Source organism: Lytechinus pictus, unplaced genomic scaffold (assembly GCF_037042905.1).
Source record: "Lytechinus pictus isolate F3 Inbred unplaced genomic scaffold, Lp3.0 scaffold_20, whole genome shotgun sequence".
Lineage (NCBI taxonomy): Eukaryota > Metazoa > Echinodermata > Echinoidea > Temnopleuroida > Toxopneustidae > Lytechinus > Lytechinus pictus.
This window is the reverse complement of record NW_026974141.1, coordinates 2,579,970-2,601,671: the sequence shown is the minus strand read 5'-3', so window position 1 is coordinate 2,601,671 and position 21,702 is coordinate 2,579,970. Positions and strand designations below refer to the sequence as shown.

Here is a 21,702-nt window from a genome sequence, read left to right as displayed (position 1 = left end):
TTCTTAGGCAAATATTGTATACTCATGAATATTCATATTTGCCCGAGAGCACATGTTGGTTACTCGTAGCAACACAACACACAGATCGCTTCCGTATTGACGGAGCTTGTGTTGTGGTGTTTTGTGTAGTGAAAGAACTCGATCATAAGGAATTTGCTGGATGTTTCTCCTTAATATTTGCCTTTTCTGCCAATCCAGGGACTTTTAGGGAACAACTGAGCAATTTTCCAGGTAAAGTAGTGAAAATACTTGTGTGGTTTCATTAGCCGTTCGTGTAAAAGATATTATTTAATGAAATTCATAATTTTAATTTTTATTCATTTTTTTAGCCCGATTGCAAAAGGCGTTTTTGCATTGGACTTTGGAGCTTAGGTCATATTCTCATATATATTTTCCCATGTGTTGTGAATATGATAATGTAGTGAGCCTTAGTGGGTGTTTTTCTATATCAAAGCTCATAGTGGGTTAAATAGCTAGGCCCCCCATTAATAATATTATCATCATGCAGTTTAGGATGTTTCAGGTTTTTTTAAAACTATTATAACTTAGCTCAAGATGCTGTGCAGTGGATTGTCAGTGTTGTTAAATTCATTATTGATTTGATATTGAACAGTGGTATCTTGATAACCGTGGTGTAAGCTAGGCTTTTGACTTGAAAAAAAATCCCAAAATTAAAGAGAATGAAAATGAGAATAACAAGAGTGAGTGCACGACAACAGGAATTAAGAGAAAGAAAATCTGAAGAGCTAGACAAAGAAGAAAAGGGATGGGAAGTATTAATGATGGTGATGATGATGTTACAGTCAGATGTTATGATGATCATGGTGATAATATTAATGAAGATGATGATGAAGATGATGATGGTGATGATGATGGTGGTGGTGGTGGTGATGATAAGTGATGATGATGATAATGATGACATAATGTTGATAATGATGGCATTATGATGTTGATGAGTAGTATTTTGATATTTCATGATAAAGATGATTATATTTTATGATAATAGGCTAGTAATGATTGATGATCATCATTAAATTGATCATCATGAAGATCTAATTTCATCCGAAAGGACATAAGATAATATTCATACATTATACTAGCAGTGGTGATTCATGTTAGGCAGATAAGGATGCAATTTATTAATATTCTCAATATAATATTCTATTTTTTTCTCTCTCTTACATCCACAGATCAACTTCACCCCTCTCCTTCGTCATCCATCCATCCACTATCTAGCCACCATGGGTAGGTTGCCTGTCGGTCAGCCTACTGCCCACGTCTCCGCCACCCAGGGGCCGGACGCTGACATCATGAAGTTCTATTCCACTTCGTACGCCACCTCCTACGGGGCCAAGCACGAGCCGTTCGTGCCTCGGACAACGAGGCACGTCGGGACTGGATATCAGTCAAACTTCAGGCCGGGAGTCTACTACAGTCAACGTCTTGATGAGGTCGATAACCCTGCTATGGGGTAAGTTTGAAGGCTTGTTGGGGTTAAAGTTAATATCATTCTAGGGAATTACTACATGTATTTAAGTATTTATATCAAAATCAGCTTTGATAGAAGAATGGAGCCATAGATATTTAGAAATTCTATTCAAAGGCTAGTATTGTTTTGTTTCCAAATGAGTGTGAATATTATTGCAGATTGATCATGTGCATAAAAAGGAAATTAACAAAAAATTTTAATGCATTTCCATGACAATATATTTTGTTGCTGAAATGGTTTCAATTGGTGATAAAGTGAGAATATAACCAATATTTCTACAAAGAAATTGACAATTTTTTTCATGAAATTTACCTCTGCCCTATACTACATTATTTGGCTATCCATTATCGGTTTCTCCATTGGACTTTTAAGTATTAGAATAATAAGTTGTGTGATGATTTGAGAATGGCTGAAAATATAAGCATTGAAAATGGTTGGGTACTCCTATAAGTTTGTAAAATTCAGCATTGTTACCCGTGAATATAGTATATGCTATGGATAGCTTCATGTTTCCATGGTAACACCATGTTTGGTTGTGCGTTTCTGAGTTACCATTATTTGTATGTTTTATACAGTAGGGCTCTATAGGTATAAGTGGATCCATTTCACAATTGATTATTCATACATGTGTAAAGCCATGATCGTGAGGTTTGATATACTCAAAATTTGAACAAGCGCAGCTGAATATATCCATATAAAAGCTGCGCTATATAAATTAATGCTTATTATATACTCCAAAATTTTGATTAGATTCGGTTTGGCAAACATGAAAATGGAATCTAATTTCAATCACAGTAAAACGAATATCACAGTGAACACTTGATTTTGAATATTGTGCAATGCTTATGAACCCTGTACAAAAATGATCATTTCTTTTTTTAGGTTCTCTTACTGTTATGCATCTGGATTATTGTATTAAACAATTTTTATTCATATTCTATGCATAAATATATTTTGAAAATATATCTTCATTGTGCAATTGAATTTTGAAAAAAATTGAAATCATCAAAATTAATACCTCGGTCACATTTGGTCTACGGCGACCATACAGCAAGTCGAGAACACCCGTTTTATTCATTTTTATTCAAACCACCTATATTTAGCTGGTTTTCGACTCGCCGTACGGCCGCCATAGAACAAATATGACCGAGGTATAACCAATTTTTTATAACTTCATTTGTGCACTTATTTTTTTGGTTATTTGATAGGTCATTATGAACTGATGTTATGTTTTAATTACAAATCTGTTCCCTTTTCTTCAAATTTATCAGGAGACTCGTTGGTGACAACTATCACTCCATCACAACAAAGCATTTTCAGCCGTCGATACGATCAGACGGCAAAGATCGATTCCCTGAGAATCTAAACCAAGTCAAGAGCGGTTTCACCCAACAGGATCCTATCACATACCCAACAGTTGGACAAGTAAGTATACGAAATGATACCACTCTATTATTACACTACCAAACATACTACTTTATTATGTTGTTTTTTAGTAAGGGGAATCATGTTTTCTCCAGAGAGTATATATTTTTCAAGGGATACATGTTTTTTCAGGGAATATATAATTCCCAGTGAAACATATATGTTTCTCAAGGAAGTATATATTTTTTCCAGGGAAACATATGTTTCTCATGGGAGTATATATTTTATCAGGGAAAATATATATGTTTCTCACGGGAGTATATATTTTATCAGGGAAACATATATATGTTTCTCATGGGAGTATATATTTTATCAGGGAAACATATATATGTTTCTCATGGGAGTGTATATTTTATCAGGGAAACATATATATGTTTCTCATGGGAGTATATATTTTTCAGGGAAACATATATAAATATGTTTCTCCAGGGAGTATACATTTTCCAGGGAAACATACATGTACATCTGTTTATCTAGGGAGACATTTCCCTAGGGAAAGATATACATATTCATGTTTCTCCAGGGAAAGATATTTTTATACTTTATAGTATCTTTTTCCAGAGAAACAGATATATCTTTCTATGTAAAACAGTTATAATATGTTTCTCTCTGGCTGGGATTAGACCCTTATTTAATTGAATTTTTATTGAATAAAACCCATATAATACATCATTCTTTACCTTGACTAAAATCATATGAAATATTGATTGATGATATACATGTACAACATTGAATCGCAATGACAGGTTAAGAAAGTATTTGTCAACACACGGGACCACGGACTTGCCCTCAAGATAAATGGCGTTTTACCCAAACACCGCCCTCTCTTGTACAAGCTGCAAGCGAAGGATCCGGTCTCCCTGGAGAACGCAGGACACGGGCCAAACTTCATGAGTACAGAGGGTAGGACCAGATTCACAGGAAGACCCTCAGAGAGAAGTAAGAAAATTCTTCTAAACCTTTCTTCAGTTTTTGTAATTTCCCCAAAAGTATGGTTCACTGTTCCAGTTGTTAAAGGACAAGTCCACCCCCAAAAAATTGATTTGAATAAAAAGAGAAAAATCCAACAAACACAGCACTGAAAACTTCATCAAAATCGGATGTAAAATAAGAAAGTTATGACATTTTAAAGTTTTGCTTAATTTCACAAAACAGTTATATGCGCATCCTGGTTGGTATGCAAATGAGGAGAGTGATGACGTCATCCTCTCACTATTTCTTTTGTATTTTACATAAAATATGAAATATTCTAATTATCTCCTCATTGTCAAGTGAAACAGTGATTAATTCCTCCCTGAACATGTGGAATTAGCATTGTTTAATTCTATATGATTCAGTAAAGTCGATCCCTATGGTCAAATCTGTAAAAAAATGAAATATTGTATAATTCAAACAATAAAAAACAAAAGAAATAGTGAGTGATGAACATCATCGACTGACTCATTTGCATGTCACTGAGTTGTGCATATCACTGTTTTGTGAAAAATAAGCGAAACTTTAAAACGCCATAACTTTTTTATTTTACATCCGATTTTGATGAAATTTTCAGTGTTACGCTAGTTTGATTTTTCTCTATTTATTCAAATCAACATTTTGCTGGGGTGGACTTGACCTTTAAGTATATCATATGAAAGAAACTGTCCTAAAACTGGACACCTCGGAAGAACAGCCTGTGGCTAAAGAGGGCCATCCAGCCCACGAGTGGAGAAGAAATTAATAAAATAAAGAATAAAAATAAAATGTAAGGCCTTATTTCCTGGAAATAATAAAATAAAAACATTAAAGTGAGATGATAAGAAAATTTTGATTGCCACATGTATTCTTTTTCGAAAGGAGAGCACAGTTAAAAGCCAAACAACAAGGACATGTTGTGGTGTGGCAGAAAAAAACAAACTTGTATTGATCAATTGATGTACTTTGCAATTTTACATGAAAATCTAAAAGAATAATATAAACATCACTGAGAGATTGACCGGCATATATTCAAATGTAGAATCAATATTTTTATAAAGAATCAATGGTTGAAATAATTTGACAGCGAGATGCAGATAAATCTAGCATACGGTAACCATGTGTGATAATATTCCATTCTTGTAAAGCATACACCATATACTACTTTATCATCTAGATGCACATCCAAAGGGATTTAGATATAATTACCCTGGCTTTAGCCCAGCACCTAATCTTAAATGCATAAGTCAACTTGCACAAGTTTGAATTTTTACCAATTATTTTTAATATTTTGTCTCTTTTTTCAGAGGATTGTTCTACTCTGACCGTTGGTCCGAAGGAAGGGTCTGGCTACACTCATGCTTACAATGTAGAACCAGTCTCATTCCATCCTGGCTCACCATTCAAAAATGACATACCTGTAAGTTCAGTACAATGCGTATGTGAAATTTATATAGGAAATAATTGCATAAGTCAAAATATATATGCCAAAATACATAAGGTTGAAATGCCTAAGCAAGTTGCATAAGTCAGAATTTCACTCTTACCTCTGATGTAGAACATTATCTCACTTAATCCTGGCTCACCCTTCAAAAATGACATGGCTGTGAGCTATAAGTACTCTGCATATAGTAAAATTGATATAAGTACTTAATGCATAAGTAAAATATGCATAAGGAAAAGAGTATGAGTCAAATTGCATAAGGCAAACTGTATATGTAAAACAAAACATAAAATCAAAGATGCATAAGTAAAATTCATATGAGAAATAATTGCATAAGTCAAAATCCATATGTCAAAATTCTGAAGTCAACTTGCATAGGCCAGAATTTCACTTATACCTACAATGTAGAACCTATTTCATCTTGGCTCACCCTTCAAAAGCATGCCTGTAGGTTCATTATAGTGCAAATCTAAAATGCATATAAGAATTAATTGCATAAGTCAAAATGCATATGTAAAAAAGCCTAAGTCGAAAATGAATAAGTAAATTTAATGTAAGAAATAATTGTATAAGTTAGTATGCATATAACAAAAATTCATAAGTCAACAATGCACATGTCATAAGATAAAGTTATATTGTAATTTATGTCAGTGCACATGTAGAACTTATATTTATACAATTCAACAAAGATTCAAGGAAGATGAAAAAGAATGCTTAAGTCATGTGGTATATTGTAAATCTTTTTAGCGAGCCAAAATCAAGTGAATTTCCTCTTATATTCAATCTCAAAGCAGTATTAGATAAGTTTGCAAATATTCACAGTATGTAACAACATGACAAATAAAATCAATTCTCTGAGTGTCGTTCTAGATATTGTACTTTAATAAAATTACTTTTTGTGGTAGAATTTTATCATAACAGCTCGATGAGATAGATCTAATGATATGTTTAATTTGCAATGAAAGTTTTTGTTGGCATATATGCACAAAAATATCAGTTCACTGGTCTTAGGATACAATAAGGATGTAGTATGTTTATGAACATGATTATTTAGCATTATGACTGTCTATTTATACAGGGAACCTGGACTGGCAGACCAACGGGAACTAGCGTCATGAAGACAAGCTTCCTACCATCACAACGACCAGCGGTAATTACAAATTGCCTTCACTCATTTCTATGATAAACATTATTTATGAAGAAATTTACATTTACGAAAAGTTACACAATTCTTACTCCTGGTGCTTTCGCAAAGAGTTGAGCCCACACACTTGATATGTAACGTGCAATCTTATTGATATGCGGTAGTGCGCGTCCCTTGTGCATGATCCGACCAATGCGGCAATGTGTTATATACGTCAGCAATGTAATATATATAAGTCATCAGTACGATAATGTACTTGACAGTCATGTTTTACTTGATAGTTATCCTCCTTATGGCAATTGGATAGTATTTTTGTTCTTTCTCTTTTTTGGGAGATCAAAAGACAATAAATTATATATTTTATTCTACTCTGTTTAAGAAGTAAAATAAACACATTTTTCCCAATAAGCTAGATCTATGTTTTCATTAATGATAGGATTTTTACTTCGATCCATTCAATTAACAGGGAGATGAAAGACTACCCATCATCACGAACCGTTCAGATCACGAGACCGGCTTCACCCACGAGAAGGCTAAACCCCTGTACGTCAATCGCGTCATGACGGACGCCTACACGAAATGGGACCAGGTTCCGAGCCGGGTCGAGGACCGCATCAAAAAGGAGGATCCAGCCGAGTACCTGAACATGACGAACCCAGACAACCACTCCAGCATCTTCAAGAAGTCGTTCGAGGGCCAGCAGAGACCGTCGCCGAGCGCCAACGAGAAGCAGGGCAGGTTCTTTGTCGGCAACAAGGAGATGTCAGGATACAGCGATAACAACGACAAGCCACAAGTGCAGTTCCCCATTGAGCCATACAGATGGATAACCCACTATGATACCAAGTAAGTTGACTGAAGTAGATTCCTGTGACATTTGTGTCGAGGATAATTTTACCATGAAAATCCCAAGCGTACAGTATATGTACCCAAACATGGAAACTATCCTTAAACCAAATAACTGAAACCTTAGCAGAAATGTACAAGCTTTAATTTGTGGAGATAAATTGAAATTAACATTCAAATTATCTGAGAAAAGAATTATTTCATCATTTTCATTTGTTTGAAAAAGATATTTATTCATGGAACAATAATCATCTTAATTTGCTAGCAACATTAATAGGAATTGCATACAAGTTTTTTTTTAAGAATCTTTATAATAATATCCAGTGATTGCAACAGAATTATTCTCACTTACTCACAGACAAGTAGTATCTCAAGTGCCCTTTAAAAAAATAAGGTTCAATTCATTTTGACATATTTTTTTCTCAGTAACTCACTTCTGGTCTGGCACTAAATAATTCACTGAGGCATATTCAACTGCTACAGATCAATACATCTATTCATGCAAATCACCTGCCTTTCCTAAAGCTCTATTGTCAGATTTTCTACTTGATTGGTTTGGGCCTCTACTGGCTCAGTGCAAATATATATAGACTGCCTCCATATTGATAAAAGTGCATTGTGAATCTTTATTCAATCAAGATTATTTCTTCCATAATATCTTGATCCACTTTTGCAATGAAAATTATGTTATTCATCTCAGATTGTAGTTGAGATACATGTGGCTAACTATCATGAAGCAAAATCAAGAACCTGTTTTGGGAGCGATGGAAAGAAATACACTGTCTGATACCAACTTTCAACAAAAGACTATATATAATCTTGTATCCAAAAGCATTTATTTGTTTATCTCAAGCTATTTTGGATTAAGCTCCTTTTGAAAGTAAAATCAAAATATGTGAAAATAATTTTAAAAGCTCAGGTATGGAGCCAATGGTTATGTGGTCATTTGCGTGACATTTAATATTTAAAAAATTCCCTTTAAAGAAAAATAAATCAGTGTCAAACATACAAACAAACAACGTCATCACACCAACAATGACCTTTTCAACGATGTTTCTTAATATTTTTGCAAATTCAGGGGACCATTTCATTGAAAAGGACTTGGACGTTTTGTCTGACAAGTCTTGTTTTATACAACAGTTACCATAGTAACTGTGCTTCTCAATAGCCAATTAAAATCAAGGAAACATGTCAGGTAACCAATGTTGATGAAACAGTGCTATGCATACACATGGAATCTCCCTTGATAAATCAAAACAATTTCAAAATAACAATTATCCTGTATATTCTGTTTGATAAAGCTATTCTTTTCCATTAACTTATTTTCTAGGTTCTATGACATGAACCCCAAGGGCAAGGCCCGAGCCGGTAGGACCTTCGGTGGCGTGATGAAACAGCTTCCAGACGGGTTCACCAAGAGTACCTCAGTCCACTCCTACGGCCCCGCCCTGGACACCACCCAACAGCTGAGAGACCTACATCCTTATGTTGCAAGGTAAGATACACTGCAAAAACATTGGTGTTGTAAATACACCACAGGTGTACATAGAGGATTACACTAGCAATAAACCAGTGTCAACTCCTTGGTGTTAATATGCAAAACATTCATTTGTGATGTTTCTATTTAAGATGGGGGGGGCAACAATAATTTGTATTCCTCCCCTTTCAAGAAGCATAGGTTTGCTGTTAAAATCTCAGCGAGTGTAGTTCTAAACTGAGTGGTGTTATTGCATGTGACACCTTTGGTTAAAACTTGACTACATTTTGGGGTTCATGTTCAAACTTTAGGGTATAACTTGAAAACTTTATGGTTTGGCCTTTCATTTTTTATCTGACTGGTACGCCTCTTTAACACCCTAGCTCCTATAATGTATATTTTCTTAAGATAAGTTACATAATATTGCACCCTTTCTTCCCTTTTGGTCAACAGAAAAAAATATGCCAAAATATTTATAAGCTACTGCCATGATGTTGTTAATAAAGTTCACTTTCTTTCATCATAATACATACATTCTCTTCTATTCACTTCACAGGAGTATCAAGGCCCGAGATGTTTTCTTCGATGACCACACCCACGATGCCAAGAAACACGTGACCATCAACCCAATCCCACAAGTCCTTGCGGCTTCCTGTTAACTTCTGCCATCGTCAGTTGACATGTCCCATGATATAGATATTTTACCCCCCCACCTTTTAAAGATTTACATATTTGATCCCCCCCCCTTTAATAGATATATTCAAAGAAGATGTCTTCTCTGAATACATTAAGATTTTAAAAATGTGAATAAAAAAGCTGTTATTATATACCCTATTTCAGATAGCTTTTTAACACATACCTATAGGCCTGTATTCTCAAAAGAGGTTTCAATCGTACCATGGCACAAAACCATGAACTATACAGATTTCTTGTACTTGATTACAATTATTTAATCAGGTCCCCTAAGAAAAAATCAATAATATGAGCACTTTTTGCAAAGGGTGCTAAAGAGAAGCTCGATAATAAGTGAAATCTGCATAAACCAAGGTTTTGTACCTTGGTACAATTGAAACCTCTTTTGAAATTGTGGGCCTTGAAGTCAGAACTGCTTTGATAATGTATTTCTGCAGGAGTCCCACTCAGCCTCTTTTCCTTATTAATTCTCCCACTGTTCTCTGTGTATGCTATAATGGAAGGATTAGAAAGAAAAAATAAGCTGAGCACGACTCCTGTTGGAAAACACAACCAACACAGAATCTGACTTTTCTTAAGGTATCTATATAATAACAAAACATTAATGGTAAATTAAAACACGAAGTGCAACATAAAGTATACTATTAAATGTATTTAAGAATGCATAAATACTTTGAAGAAATTGCCTTGTATGTTCATTTTGTGTTTTATCATTTGGTCAAAAGATGTTTTTTATGTCTTTTCTGGGTAATTATAAAATGCGATTGAAAATTTCAAATGGAAAATCTCAATTTATTAATTAGTTTAAACATTTTAGAGAAGAAATGCATACAGATCAAATCAGGATGATGATATGAGTAAATCATGAGATAAAATTGAGATCAAATTCATGGAAATTGCAAACATGCAATTTTCTTTTTGAAATACTAATTTTTGGAGTTTTAATTGATCGAATATGAAAATAAAGTTGAGATACACATTCCTTGCCAGAAAAGATATTTTTTGCATTTAATAGTTATTTTCATTTGGACAGGTATTTGAATGATCGTGCATGCATTTAGATACCATATGAATGGTGTTTGCATATAATTTTAATGGTATTTAAATATCTGAATGGAAGTTAAATCATATTTTATCCATTTGTAAATTATCAAATGTATTTTGTTAATTTCTGATACCTATAGCTTTTCATTCAGAGGGCATTTTTTTTGTTTACAATATATGAAGTTTATGTTATGTTTATTTTTTGCTGCAAGCTAGCTCTACATGTAAGCTGTTCAGTTGAATTTTGCATATAACTGAATTATTCTGTGAAAGAAGTGATAGTTGTAATGGTGCCAAAATGTTTGATGATTATTTTCATTTGGCATTAAGCTTTTAAATTTTGATGTTGGGGTTTGATATTTGAGATTGTGGGTGTTTTCTTTTTACCTCCAAATAATTGGGAATTGATTTTCAATTTCAATGTGTGCCGGTTGAGGAACAGTGGAGTCGGAAAACTGATTATGTGCTGATGTGCTTTTAAAATATTCTGGTAATTCTCAAATCATTAATAGTTTTCATTATAGAACGCTATGCAATTTCAAAATGTAGATATCTAATTTTTTTTTTATACTGAATTCTGTAATATGGAGCGTTGTGGCCCAGTGGATTTGTCTCTGGACTTTGAAACAGAGGGTCATGGGTTCAAATCCCAGGCATGGCATAGTTTCCTTCAGCAATAAATTTATCCATGTTTTGCTGCACTCTACCCAGGTGAGGTGAATGGGCACCTGGCAGGAATTTATTCCTTAAAATGCACCGAGTGCAGGAAGGCTGCTTGAGCTACAGCCGGGGTAATAATATCCAAGCTCTTTGGAAGCGCATAGAGACATTATTCATAATGTGATAGGCGCTATACAAGAACTGTCTATTATTATTATTAATAGTACAACTATCAATAGCAATAATGTCATGAATATGATAAGAAATCAATGACATTTTTCCTTGTAGATATTTTAATGTATGGACACAAATCTTTTTTTTTATTGGAATGGAAAATGGCACTTTTACAACTTGAAAACTACAAATCCTACTTATTGCAGGCAATAAGACTCATATTATGTTCAGCTCAATGTATCTATTGTTATTTAGATGTTTCTAAATTTACTTTGTAAATAGTCTTTATTTTGAGCAATAATGTATTCAGCAATCATTCTCTTTCAATGCTGTAGTAGAATGCTACTTGAATTTTGGAAATGATTATGCATGCATTTACTTATCATGAATAAGTAGTCTAGTGTCCCTTTACACAAAATGGTTGGTGATTACGAATCTAAAAATCGATTGTAACTTGACTTTCAGCTAATCCATATCATGCAGTGAGAACTTATGTGTGATTTTTGGAGTTATGATTAAATCTAATGTTTTGTGCAAAGGGGGTGGAAAGCTAATATTATATCTCGTATTTGCACGAATGAAATACTTTAATACGTCTTCATCATCTATTTTTCTATCATGTTCATATTATATGCCATGAAATATTGTCATTGATGGCAATGTGATTATTTAAAGTGTGCCAGCTTGCTGTACTTTTTTGTAATGCAGAAATCATGAATAATAAAATTGTTTGGATGAAATGTAAAAGCCTTTCTGATTGTCTTTGCAAATTTTTAAAACTCGAGTATCTACTTGAGGCATTTTCAGCGAGTATGTGTGGATACGTGAAGTAGATGAAATGGATTGTGGGTGAGTGTGTATGCTTGTGTAATTTATTGGAGAGGGTTGGCAGTAAGAATAATAATAGTCATTTATACAGTGCGTATCAAAAAAAAGTTTACACTTTGAAAAAGCCCTGGGAATTTAAAAATATACAACATGTGGGTATTTTTTTCACTTATAATCTTGGGTTTGGGTCTCATCTATCCAATGAAAGTACAAGTTTTGACTAAATGTTACACTTGAGTGAGCACTGTCCTTTTTTGTAAAGCTTGTAGAAATCTGTTTGCGCAAAAATGCTTGTTTTAACACTGTGTCAAGGGGAAAGGGCGAAATCAAACTTACCCTGCGAAACATTTCTCATACGTTTCCCTTGCACTTTTAGTCAATTGAAATAACATGGATACATTCAAGCATTTTGTAACAATTTTGCCACCCAAATTGAGATTTTTTACATTTAGTAAGCACAATCTTTACCCTTTTTGTGCCAGCTGGATCTGAGGACATAACTGAATCTGAACAAAAGTTTATTTCAGACATCTCCAGCATTGTTTCACTATGTTTTTATCATTTAAAGTGGGTTTACATTTCATTTTTCATTTAATACTTGTTTCTCCATACTTTTCCCAAACTTGACACTGATTAACTAAATGAAAATCAAGCATAAGCCTTTTCATGTAAATCACAGCTCAGTGTAAAGCAAATAACGTCTCGATGGCCTCGTTGTGTGGGGGAGTGGGGTGGGGCGCAATGCACTCTTCGAAGTCTTTTGGGCAAGGAAACAAGTTTTAAAATGTAAAAGATATCTTCAAATCAATTTTACTAGCTAAATTCCACATGTTCTTCATGATTAAGGTCTACTTTTATTTGCATAACTATTTCAAAGTCCTGCGCAAATCATTTTTCACTAACTTTTCAAAAGTAAGTGGTGCTCACTCAAGCGGAAATATATTTCGACAGTTATATCGTCATTTGTTTAAATGGATCTGTACCAATGTTAGAATGTGGAAAAATCTTCAGGATATTACAAATGTGTAATTTTACAGGATTTTTTCAAAGTGTAAACTTTTTTTTGATACGCACTGTATAGCGCTTTATCAATCTACGACTGCTCAAAGCGCTTCACAATCATTATTACCCAGTCACTGGATTCATAGCATTTCAAGCAGCCTGTTAGGCGCACACTTGCTAAACCAACCACAATGACGGTTGTTTCCAACCGGTACCCAATTAGCACCTGGGTGAGAGTGGCAAAGTGTGGATTGACGCCTTGGCGAGAGTCAGAAGCGCTACACCACGGCGCTTCCACAAGGATGGACATGGAAAGATGTGTGCATGAGCATGTTAATAATATTATAATAATAATGGATATTTAGAGCCGCTAAAAACTAAAAGTACCACAGCATGTAAAACGTATGAATAATAATTTATTTTTGCAATAACCACAATCAGCCATTCGAGATAAAAAAAGAAATTAATTATTGAGGAAAAAGGTATGTCTTAAGGGAACTCACTTGTTTGAATTATACATTATTTCATTTTTTACAGATTTGACAATAAGGACCGACTTGACTGAACCATAAGTTGTTAAACAAAATAAATTCTAAATGTTCAGGGAGAAATGAAACTTTGTTTCTCAGGACAATTAGAATATTATATGAATTTTCATTGTTGTGCTTGTTGGATTTTTCTCTTTTTATTCAAATCAACTTTTCGTTGGGGGTGGACTTGTCCTTTAAAGAACAAGTCCACCCCAACAAAAAGTTGATTTGAATAAAAAGAGAAAAATCCAACTAACATAACACTGAAAATTTCATCAAAATCGGATGTAAAATAAGAAAGTTAATACTTTTTAAAGTTTAGCTTAATTTCACAAAACAGTTATAAGCACATCCTGGTCGGTATGCAAATGAGGAGACTGATGATGTCATCCACTCACTATTTCTTTTGTATTTTATTATGTGAAATATGAAATATTCTAATTTTCTCCCCATTGTCAAGTGAAACAAGGATTAATTCCTCCCTCAACATGTGGAATTAGCATTGTTTAATATTATATGATAATGGTTCAGTCAAGTTGGTCCTTATTGTCAAATCTGTAAAAAAATGAAATATTGTATAATTCAAACAATAAAAAACAAAAGAAATAGTGAGTGAGGGACATCATCGACTGTCTAATTTGCATGTCACTGAGTTGTGCATATCACTGTTTTGTGAAAAATAAACTAAACTTTAAAATGTCCTAACTTTCTTATTTCATATCCGATTCTTATGAAATTTTCAGTGTTATGCTTGTTGGATTTTTCTATTTTTATTCAAATCAAATTTATGTTGGGGTGGACTTGTCCTTTAAAGATAAATACAAGGGTGTGCAAATTCCGGGGGGGGGGGGGGAAGGCTGTAAGACATTGGATGATGATTGTGAACATGTTCATGGGCGGATGTGTATGCCTTTTGGAGTAGTGTGTGTGGAGGGGTGTACTTAACTTGATGGTGTGTACAAGTATGTGAGAGTGTGGGAGGGATATGGAAGGATGCTCTTTTAAACAGGAGGTACATGTATGTGTGTGGGGTGTGTGTGTGTGTGTGTGTGTGTGGGTGGGTGGATATGCTAAAATGGGTGAGCAGGGTGTGATGGTGTGAGGGGAGGACTGGGTGTAAAATGTGGGTGTGTCTATTCATGAGTGGGTGTGTATACAGTGTGCAGGGGGGGGGGTTGCAGTTTTCAAAACATACAAAATAACAATAAGTCTAAAATTATCTTTGGCATTTTTTTTTTATTAATCAGCTGTACAAATATAGTAAAGTGAATACATAATTTACAACAATAAAATATTAAAACTTTTCAATTTATTGCTAATTATAAATTTACATAATCATTAGATTGGTACATACATGTAGTGCAAGATATAAAGTACTATTTAATGAGCAATAATAAGAGAAAATACAATTTATGAGTTGCAAGAAGTAATCTATCCAACACATTAAAAACAATTCAATAATAAATCCCCTACGGTGATCTGCACAAAGTATAACAATTCTCTCAAAATAATCAATGGATGTGAAAATTCACTGACTTGTTAAACTGAATTTCAAACACCACAAAATAGGACAGTAATAAGAGACTATACTTTTTTACTATTAGAACTTTCCATGAAAATTGGCATCTCGTCAACATTTTCCATATCATGTCATTGGCGGATCCAGGGGGGGGGGGTAGGGGGTGCACACCCCTGTCTATTTTGCGAATTGCCCAATGAATATAGCTAAATCTACAAAAAATTGTCATTTAGTGTAGTAGGTTTCACGGTACACCATGTATCTTTTTGGGGCAATCGTTGGTCCTGAGAAGGACCACCCAAACTCGACGTTTCGACAAGTGTGTTCTTATCGTCTTCAGAAGAAAAAAGATACATGGTGTACCGTGAAACCTACTACACTATTCTTCTTCTCCATGGAAACCAGGGCCCCGTCTTACAAAGAGTTACAATTGATCCAATCAATCGTAACTCTATGGAAATCCATCATTGTCATAATTTTTTCTATAGGAAATTGGCACAATCTCCTTTGTAAACAAAGAGAAGCACATTGAATTTTCAAGAAAACAATGAATGCATGAATAAACATGCATTATACATGTTGATGTTTCTGGCCATCCATAGTTGCTATTGATCGCATCAATCGTAACTCTTTGTAAGACGGGGCCCAGAAGTTACATAATTTGTCTCTACGGGGAGCAGACGACAAGAACACACTTGTCGAAACGTCGAGTTTGGGTGGTCCTTTTCAGGACCAACAATTGCCAAAAAAAGATACACGGTGTACCGTGAAACCTACTAAACTAGTCTTCTTCGACATGGAAACCTTCAGAAGTTACAAATTTTCATTTGCCCTTATTTCAAAATCCTGGATCTGCTAATGCACGTTACTTTTTTTCTCATTCTGATGTTGACATATTTTCACCATCCATTTCTTTACCACGTACGGTATTTTATAAGCTGATGTGGTCATTTCAAATTACAAAGTATGAAATATTAAATGGATAATGGTGAAAAGAACAAATGAGAGTAGAGAATAAGAATGATAATTTCTTTCACAAACAACAAATCATGAATAATATCATGTGGTATTTATAACTTATAAAGTAGAGGTGTTGTGGCTCAATGGATAAGTCTCCGGACTGTGAACCACAAGATCCGGGGTTCAAATCCCACCGCAGCACTAGCGTCCTTTGGCAAGGCGTTTATCTACATTTGCCACTCTCGACCCAGGTGTAGTAAATGGGTACCCTATGGGAAGGAATTCCTTGAATGCTCGATGCGCCCGATCAGGGTAGCCGTGCTAAAGCCGGGGTAATAGTATGCAGCACTTAGAAACATTTATATTAAGCGCTATATAAAAGTTGCATATTATTATTATTATCATAACGTACTGTGTGTTTTCATACATCAGAAAAGTTGATATTTTAAAGCATTCTGTCATTTACGATTACACTGACGATTGGCTAAAATGTTTTGTAATTTGTAAATTTGAAGAATTTTCTACTTTTGCAACTATCACAATTCTGAGGGTATACAGTTTTCTTGTCCATTCTTCTCCTTATCACTTATCTTGTATCACTTTTTGTTTCTATTAATTAATTGTTTCTATTAATTAAATCAAAGATTATTTCAGCACAGACTTCCTATGTAAGTTGTAAAGCATTTATCCAACAACCTAATGGTATAGGTGAAGAAGTCTTAGGACATTACTTTGAATTAAAAAAAAAAAACTCAAATGACATGGTAATCAAATTGATACCTTTTCATTCCCTTTCACCTCTCCTCAAATGTAACACAACTTTAGTACACTAAATTATGAGGCGCCGAATGTACCAATATTATATAGAACAATTATTTGTTATATAATCATTATTTATTAAATAATAACTATTATTTATATATAATTTACATTTTATTTGTAAATAACTACTATCATATAAAATATCATTTCTAATTATTTATATATAATTCCAAGTAATACTTCATTATTTGTAAATAATAATAGTTCGACATTCCATTATTTATAAATAATGATTATTTGTTTTTCATTATTTATAAATAATGATTATTTGTTTTTCATTATTTATAAATAATGATTATTTGTTTTTCATTATTTACAAATAATGATTATTTGTTTTTCATTATTTATAAATAATGATTATTTGTTTTTCATTATTTACAAATAATGATTATTTGTTTTTCATTATTTATAAATAATGATTATTTGTTTTTCATTATTTATAAATAATGATTATTTGTTTTTCATTATTTATAAATAATGATTATTTGTTTTTCATTATTTACAAATAATGATTATTTGTTTTTCATTATTTATAAATAATGATTATTTGTTTTTCATTATTTATAAATAATGATTATTTGTTTTTCATTATTAACAAATAATGATTATTTGTTTTTCAATATTTATAAATAATGATTATTTGTTTTTCATTATTTATAAATAATTTGTTGAGTTTTCCATTATTTATAAATAATGATTATTTGTTAAATAATGAAAACGTCTACTTCATTATTTATAAATAATTTTTTCGAGTGCTAAATTATTCTCATTATTTATAAATAATCATTATTTAATGTTCGAGTTTTCCATTATTTATAAATAAAGATTATTTGTTAAATAATGAAATATCTACTTCATTATTTATAAATAATAATTTTGTTTCAATATCCCATTATTTATAAATAATAATTATTTATAAACAATTTTTACAGTTTGCCATTATATACAAATAATCATTATTTATATACAAATAACCATTATTTATTAAATAATGCCATTATTTATTAAATAATGGAAAACTCGCTATAACATGCAAATGTGGGACCGCCCATGATATGAATATTCATGATGCGATTTCCTTTTTCGTGATTTTTCTTCACAAATTTTTGTCCATTTCCTCTTCATAATGACATTTCTTGAAGCAATTTTCTAGGGATATGGTCTGATTGTAATATTCTTCATTTTCTATATAACTTCGTCTTCGTAGAAATATCAAAAAGTGTAATTTTATACGATTTTTCCTACAGTTCACAATCCCCATAGGCGCGCGTGTACCGTAGGGTAGGGACAACCGGTGAATCGACGGAGTGCTCTTCATCGAAATACTACGTTGGTTGGTCCCCGGAAGTGGCGGGCGGAATTTAGCCCGAATCCTCGATGGAAGTCGATCAAGTGCATATGAGCTGAGAGAGTGAAATATCAGTGTACTTGTACAGGCCCTTCTACTTTTTATAAATATTTCTTGTTGCTTTTTTTGTTAAGTTAATTTTTCCTGGTGTAGAGATAAGTTTCAGTTCCAATAATGCACTTCAAATACATTTTGGAGTGTCTGTTTGGGGCGATTTCACCCTGGCCCCAAAATGCTCGCAACGACAATACGGGGGCATGATGACCCCTAAATTTTTAAAAACTTATTTTTCTATTGAAAATTATCACAAAATTCACCAAAAGTGTGCACGAAAGCCTTCGTATTTCACTTTTAAAACTCCAAAAAGTGCCCAAATGACAAGCTTGGTCGCTTCGCTGTGTCGCTTTCAACTTGAGAACGTTTACGCATCTGCTTCCCCCCCCCCCCTCCTCTGAAAGAAATTCTGTATACGGCCATGCTCTAAAGAGCCTGGCACATTGATTTATGTATACTTTCATTTTCATTATTTTTATCTCATTATCAACATGGCCCGTACGCAGAATTTTTTCCAGGGGGGCCGGGGCCGGAGCATGACGCGCGTAAACTTTCTCAAAAAAATCTTGAAAGCGAGACAGCCACGGGACCAAGCCCAAATGACAAGCTTGGTCGCTTCGCTGTGTCGCTTTCAACTTGAGAACGTTTACGCGTCTGCTTCCCCCCCCCCCACCCCCCGAAAGAAATTCTGTGAACAGCCGGCCATGCTCAAAAGAGCATATGGCACATTGATTTATATGTACTTTTCATTTTCATTATTTTTATCACATTATCATCATGGCCTTACACAGAATTTTTACCGGGGGGGGGGGGGGGGGGGGGGAGCAGCTAGGACGCGCGTAAAGTTTCTCAAAAAAATCTTGAAAGCGAGACAGCGACGCGACCAAGCTCAAATGACAAGCTTGGTCGCTTCGCTTTTTCAAGATTTTTATGAGAAAGTTTATGCACGTCCTGCTCCCCCTACCCCCCCCCCCCCCCCCGGAAAAAATTATGCGTAAGGCCATGATGATAATGAGATAAAAATAATGAAAATGAAGTATACATAAATCAATGTGCCAGGCTCTTTAGAGCATGGCCGTATACGGGCCGTATACAGAATTTCTTTCGGAGGAGGGGGGGGGGGGAGCAGACGCGTAAACTTTCTCAAGTTGAAAGCGATCACACAGCGAAGCGACCAAGCTTGTCATTTGGGCACTTTTTGGAGTTTTAAAAGTGAAATACGAAGGCTTTCGTGCACACCAAACGCCTCAAACAGACACTCCAAAATGTATTTGAAGTGCATTATTAGAACTGAAACTTATCTCTACACCAGGAAAAATTAACTTAACAAAAAACGCAACAAGAAATATTTATAAAAAGTAGAAGGGCCTGTACAAGTACACTGATATTTCACTCTCTCAGCTCATATGCACTTGATCGACTTCCATCGAGGATTCGGGCTAAATTCCGCCCGCCACTTCCGGGGACCAACCAACGTAGTATTTCGATGAAGAGCACTCCGTCGATTCACCGGTTGTCCCTACGATACACGCGCGCCTATGGGGATTGTGAACTGTAGGAAAAATCGTATAAAATTACACTTTTTGATATTTCTACGAAGACGAAGTTATATAGAAAATGAAGAATATTACAATCAGACCATATCCCTAGAAAATTGCTTCAAGAAATGTCATTATGAAGAGGAAATGGACAAAAATTTGTGAAGAAAAATCACGAAAAAGGAAATCGCATCATGAATATTCATATCATGCATGTTATAGCGAGTTTTCCATTATTTAATAAATAATGGCATTATTTAATAAATAATGGCATTATTTAATAAATAATGGTTATTTGTATATAAAGAATGATTATTTGTATATAATGGCAAACTGTAAAAATTGTTTATAAATAATGATTATTTAAAAATAATGGGATATTGAAACAAAATTATTATTTATAAATAATGAAGTAGATATTTCATTATTTAACAAATAATCTTTATTTATAAATAATGGAAAACTCGAACATTAAATAATGATTATTTATAAATAATGAGAATAATTTAGCACTCGAAAAAATTATTTATAAATAATGAAGTAGACGTTTTCATTATTTAACAAATAATCATTATTTTTATAAATAATGGAAAACTCAACAAATTATTTATAAATAATGAAAAACAAATAATCATTATTTATAAATAATGAAAAACAAATAATCATTATTTGTAAATAATGAAAAACAAATAATCATTATTTATAAATAATGAAAAACAAATAATAATTATTTATAAATAATGAAAAACAAATAATCATTATTTGTAAATAATGAAAAACAAATAATCATTATTTATAGATAATGAAAAACAATCATTATTTGTAAATAATGAAAAACAAATAATCATTATTTATAAATAATGAAAAACAAATAATCATTATTTATAAATAATGAAAAACAAATAATCATTATTTGTAAATAATGAAAAACAAATAATCATTATTTATAAATAATGAAAAACAAATAATCATTATTTATAAATAATGGAATGTCGAACTATTATTATTTACAAATAATGAAGTATTACTTGGAATTATATATAAATAATTAGAAATGATATTTTATATAATAGTAGTTATTTACAAATAAAATGTAAATTATATATAAATAATAGTTATTATTTAATAAATAATGAGTATATAACAAATAATTGTTCTATATAATATTGGTACATTCGGCGCCTCATACTAAATGAACATATACAGTGTATATATGCAGTTTGTGCTCAAAATACATGTATGTACATGTAAACATGATAGATTTAATATAAAAATGTTCCAACAACATATGTGAATACTTTCTACCTAAATTCTATTGCATAAGGAAGTATATTCTTTTTTAATATATAAATCTCTATACTAAAACTTGCAAGTAGGGTGACTAATTCAAGTTATCCTCACTTGCAGATTTTTACTCTTTATAATAAGCTAGTACGTAGTGTATATAAATTAGTACTGTGTTAAATAGAATATGTCAATGGAAATACACTTCCCAAAATTTTGTATATTACCAAATTACCAACATAATATTAAATATTAACATAAAACCTGAGAAATATGAGACAGGGGGTCTGAAATTAAAAAGTTTGCCATTTTTATTCATTCGAATTTGAATTATGGTACATGTTAGTGAGAATTTTCATATGAAACAGAATAATTGATTGCAATAATGAATTGCTATTGCTATATTTGAATTATATAGAGAACATATGAGATAAACCACTAACAGATAGACAATAAAGCATTTCAATTGT

The 21,702-nt window shown here is 32.9% G+C and overlaps 1 protein-coding gene across 2 annotated transcripts; it reads left to right on the top strand.

Annotated features, from left to right (window-relative positions):
- Window positions 1-78: 78 nt before the first annotated feature.
- LOC135157846 (stabilizer of axonemal microtubules 4-like) lies at window positions 79-12,094 on the top strand. 2 transcript variants are annotated; one of them, XR_010296776.1, is made up of 10 exons: window positions 79-231; window positions 1,191-1,471; window positions 2,761-2,914; window positions 3,661-3,853; window positions 5,173-5,285; window positions 6,388-6,459; window positions 6,920-7,299; window positions 8,630-8,794; window positions 9,333-9,504; window positions 9,841-12,094. XR_010296776.1 is itself a non-coding variant. In XM_064114894.1 (9 exons), the coding sequence occupies exons 2-9, from the start codon at window positions 1,242-1,244 to the stop codon at window positions 9,433-9,435; spliced, it is 1,410 nt and encodes a 469-aa protein (XP_063970964.1). In that variant the 5' UTR covers window positions 79-231; window positions 1,191-1,241; the 3' UTR covers window positions 9,436-12,094. The 2 variants fall into 2 exon arrangements, 1 of the variants encoding a protein (XP_063970964.1); XM_064114894.1 differs by having other exon boundaries at window positions 9,333-12,094.
- The last annotated feature ends 9,608 nt before the right edge of the window (window positions 12,095-21,702 follow it).

What these genes read in the sequence shown, in the direction of transcription:
- LOC135157846 (XM_064114894.1), top strand. Translation starts at nt 1,242, where the DNA reads ATGGGTAGGTTGCCTGTCGGTCAGCCTACTGCCCACGTCTCCGCCACC. An exon ending in GTCGATAACCCTGCTATGGG is followed by an intron (nt 1,472 to 2,760) that starts GTAAGTTTGAAG and finishes CAAATTTATCAG; the next exon opens with GAGACTCGTTGGTGACAACT. An exon ending in CATTCAAAAATGACATACCT is followed by an intron (nt 5,286 to 6,387) that starts GTAAGTTCAGTA and finishes CTATTTATACAG; the next exon opens with GGAACCTGGACTGGCAGACC.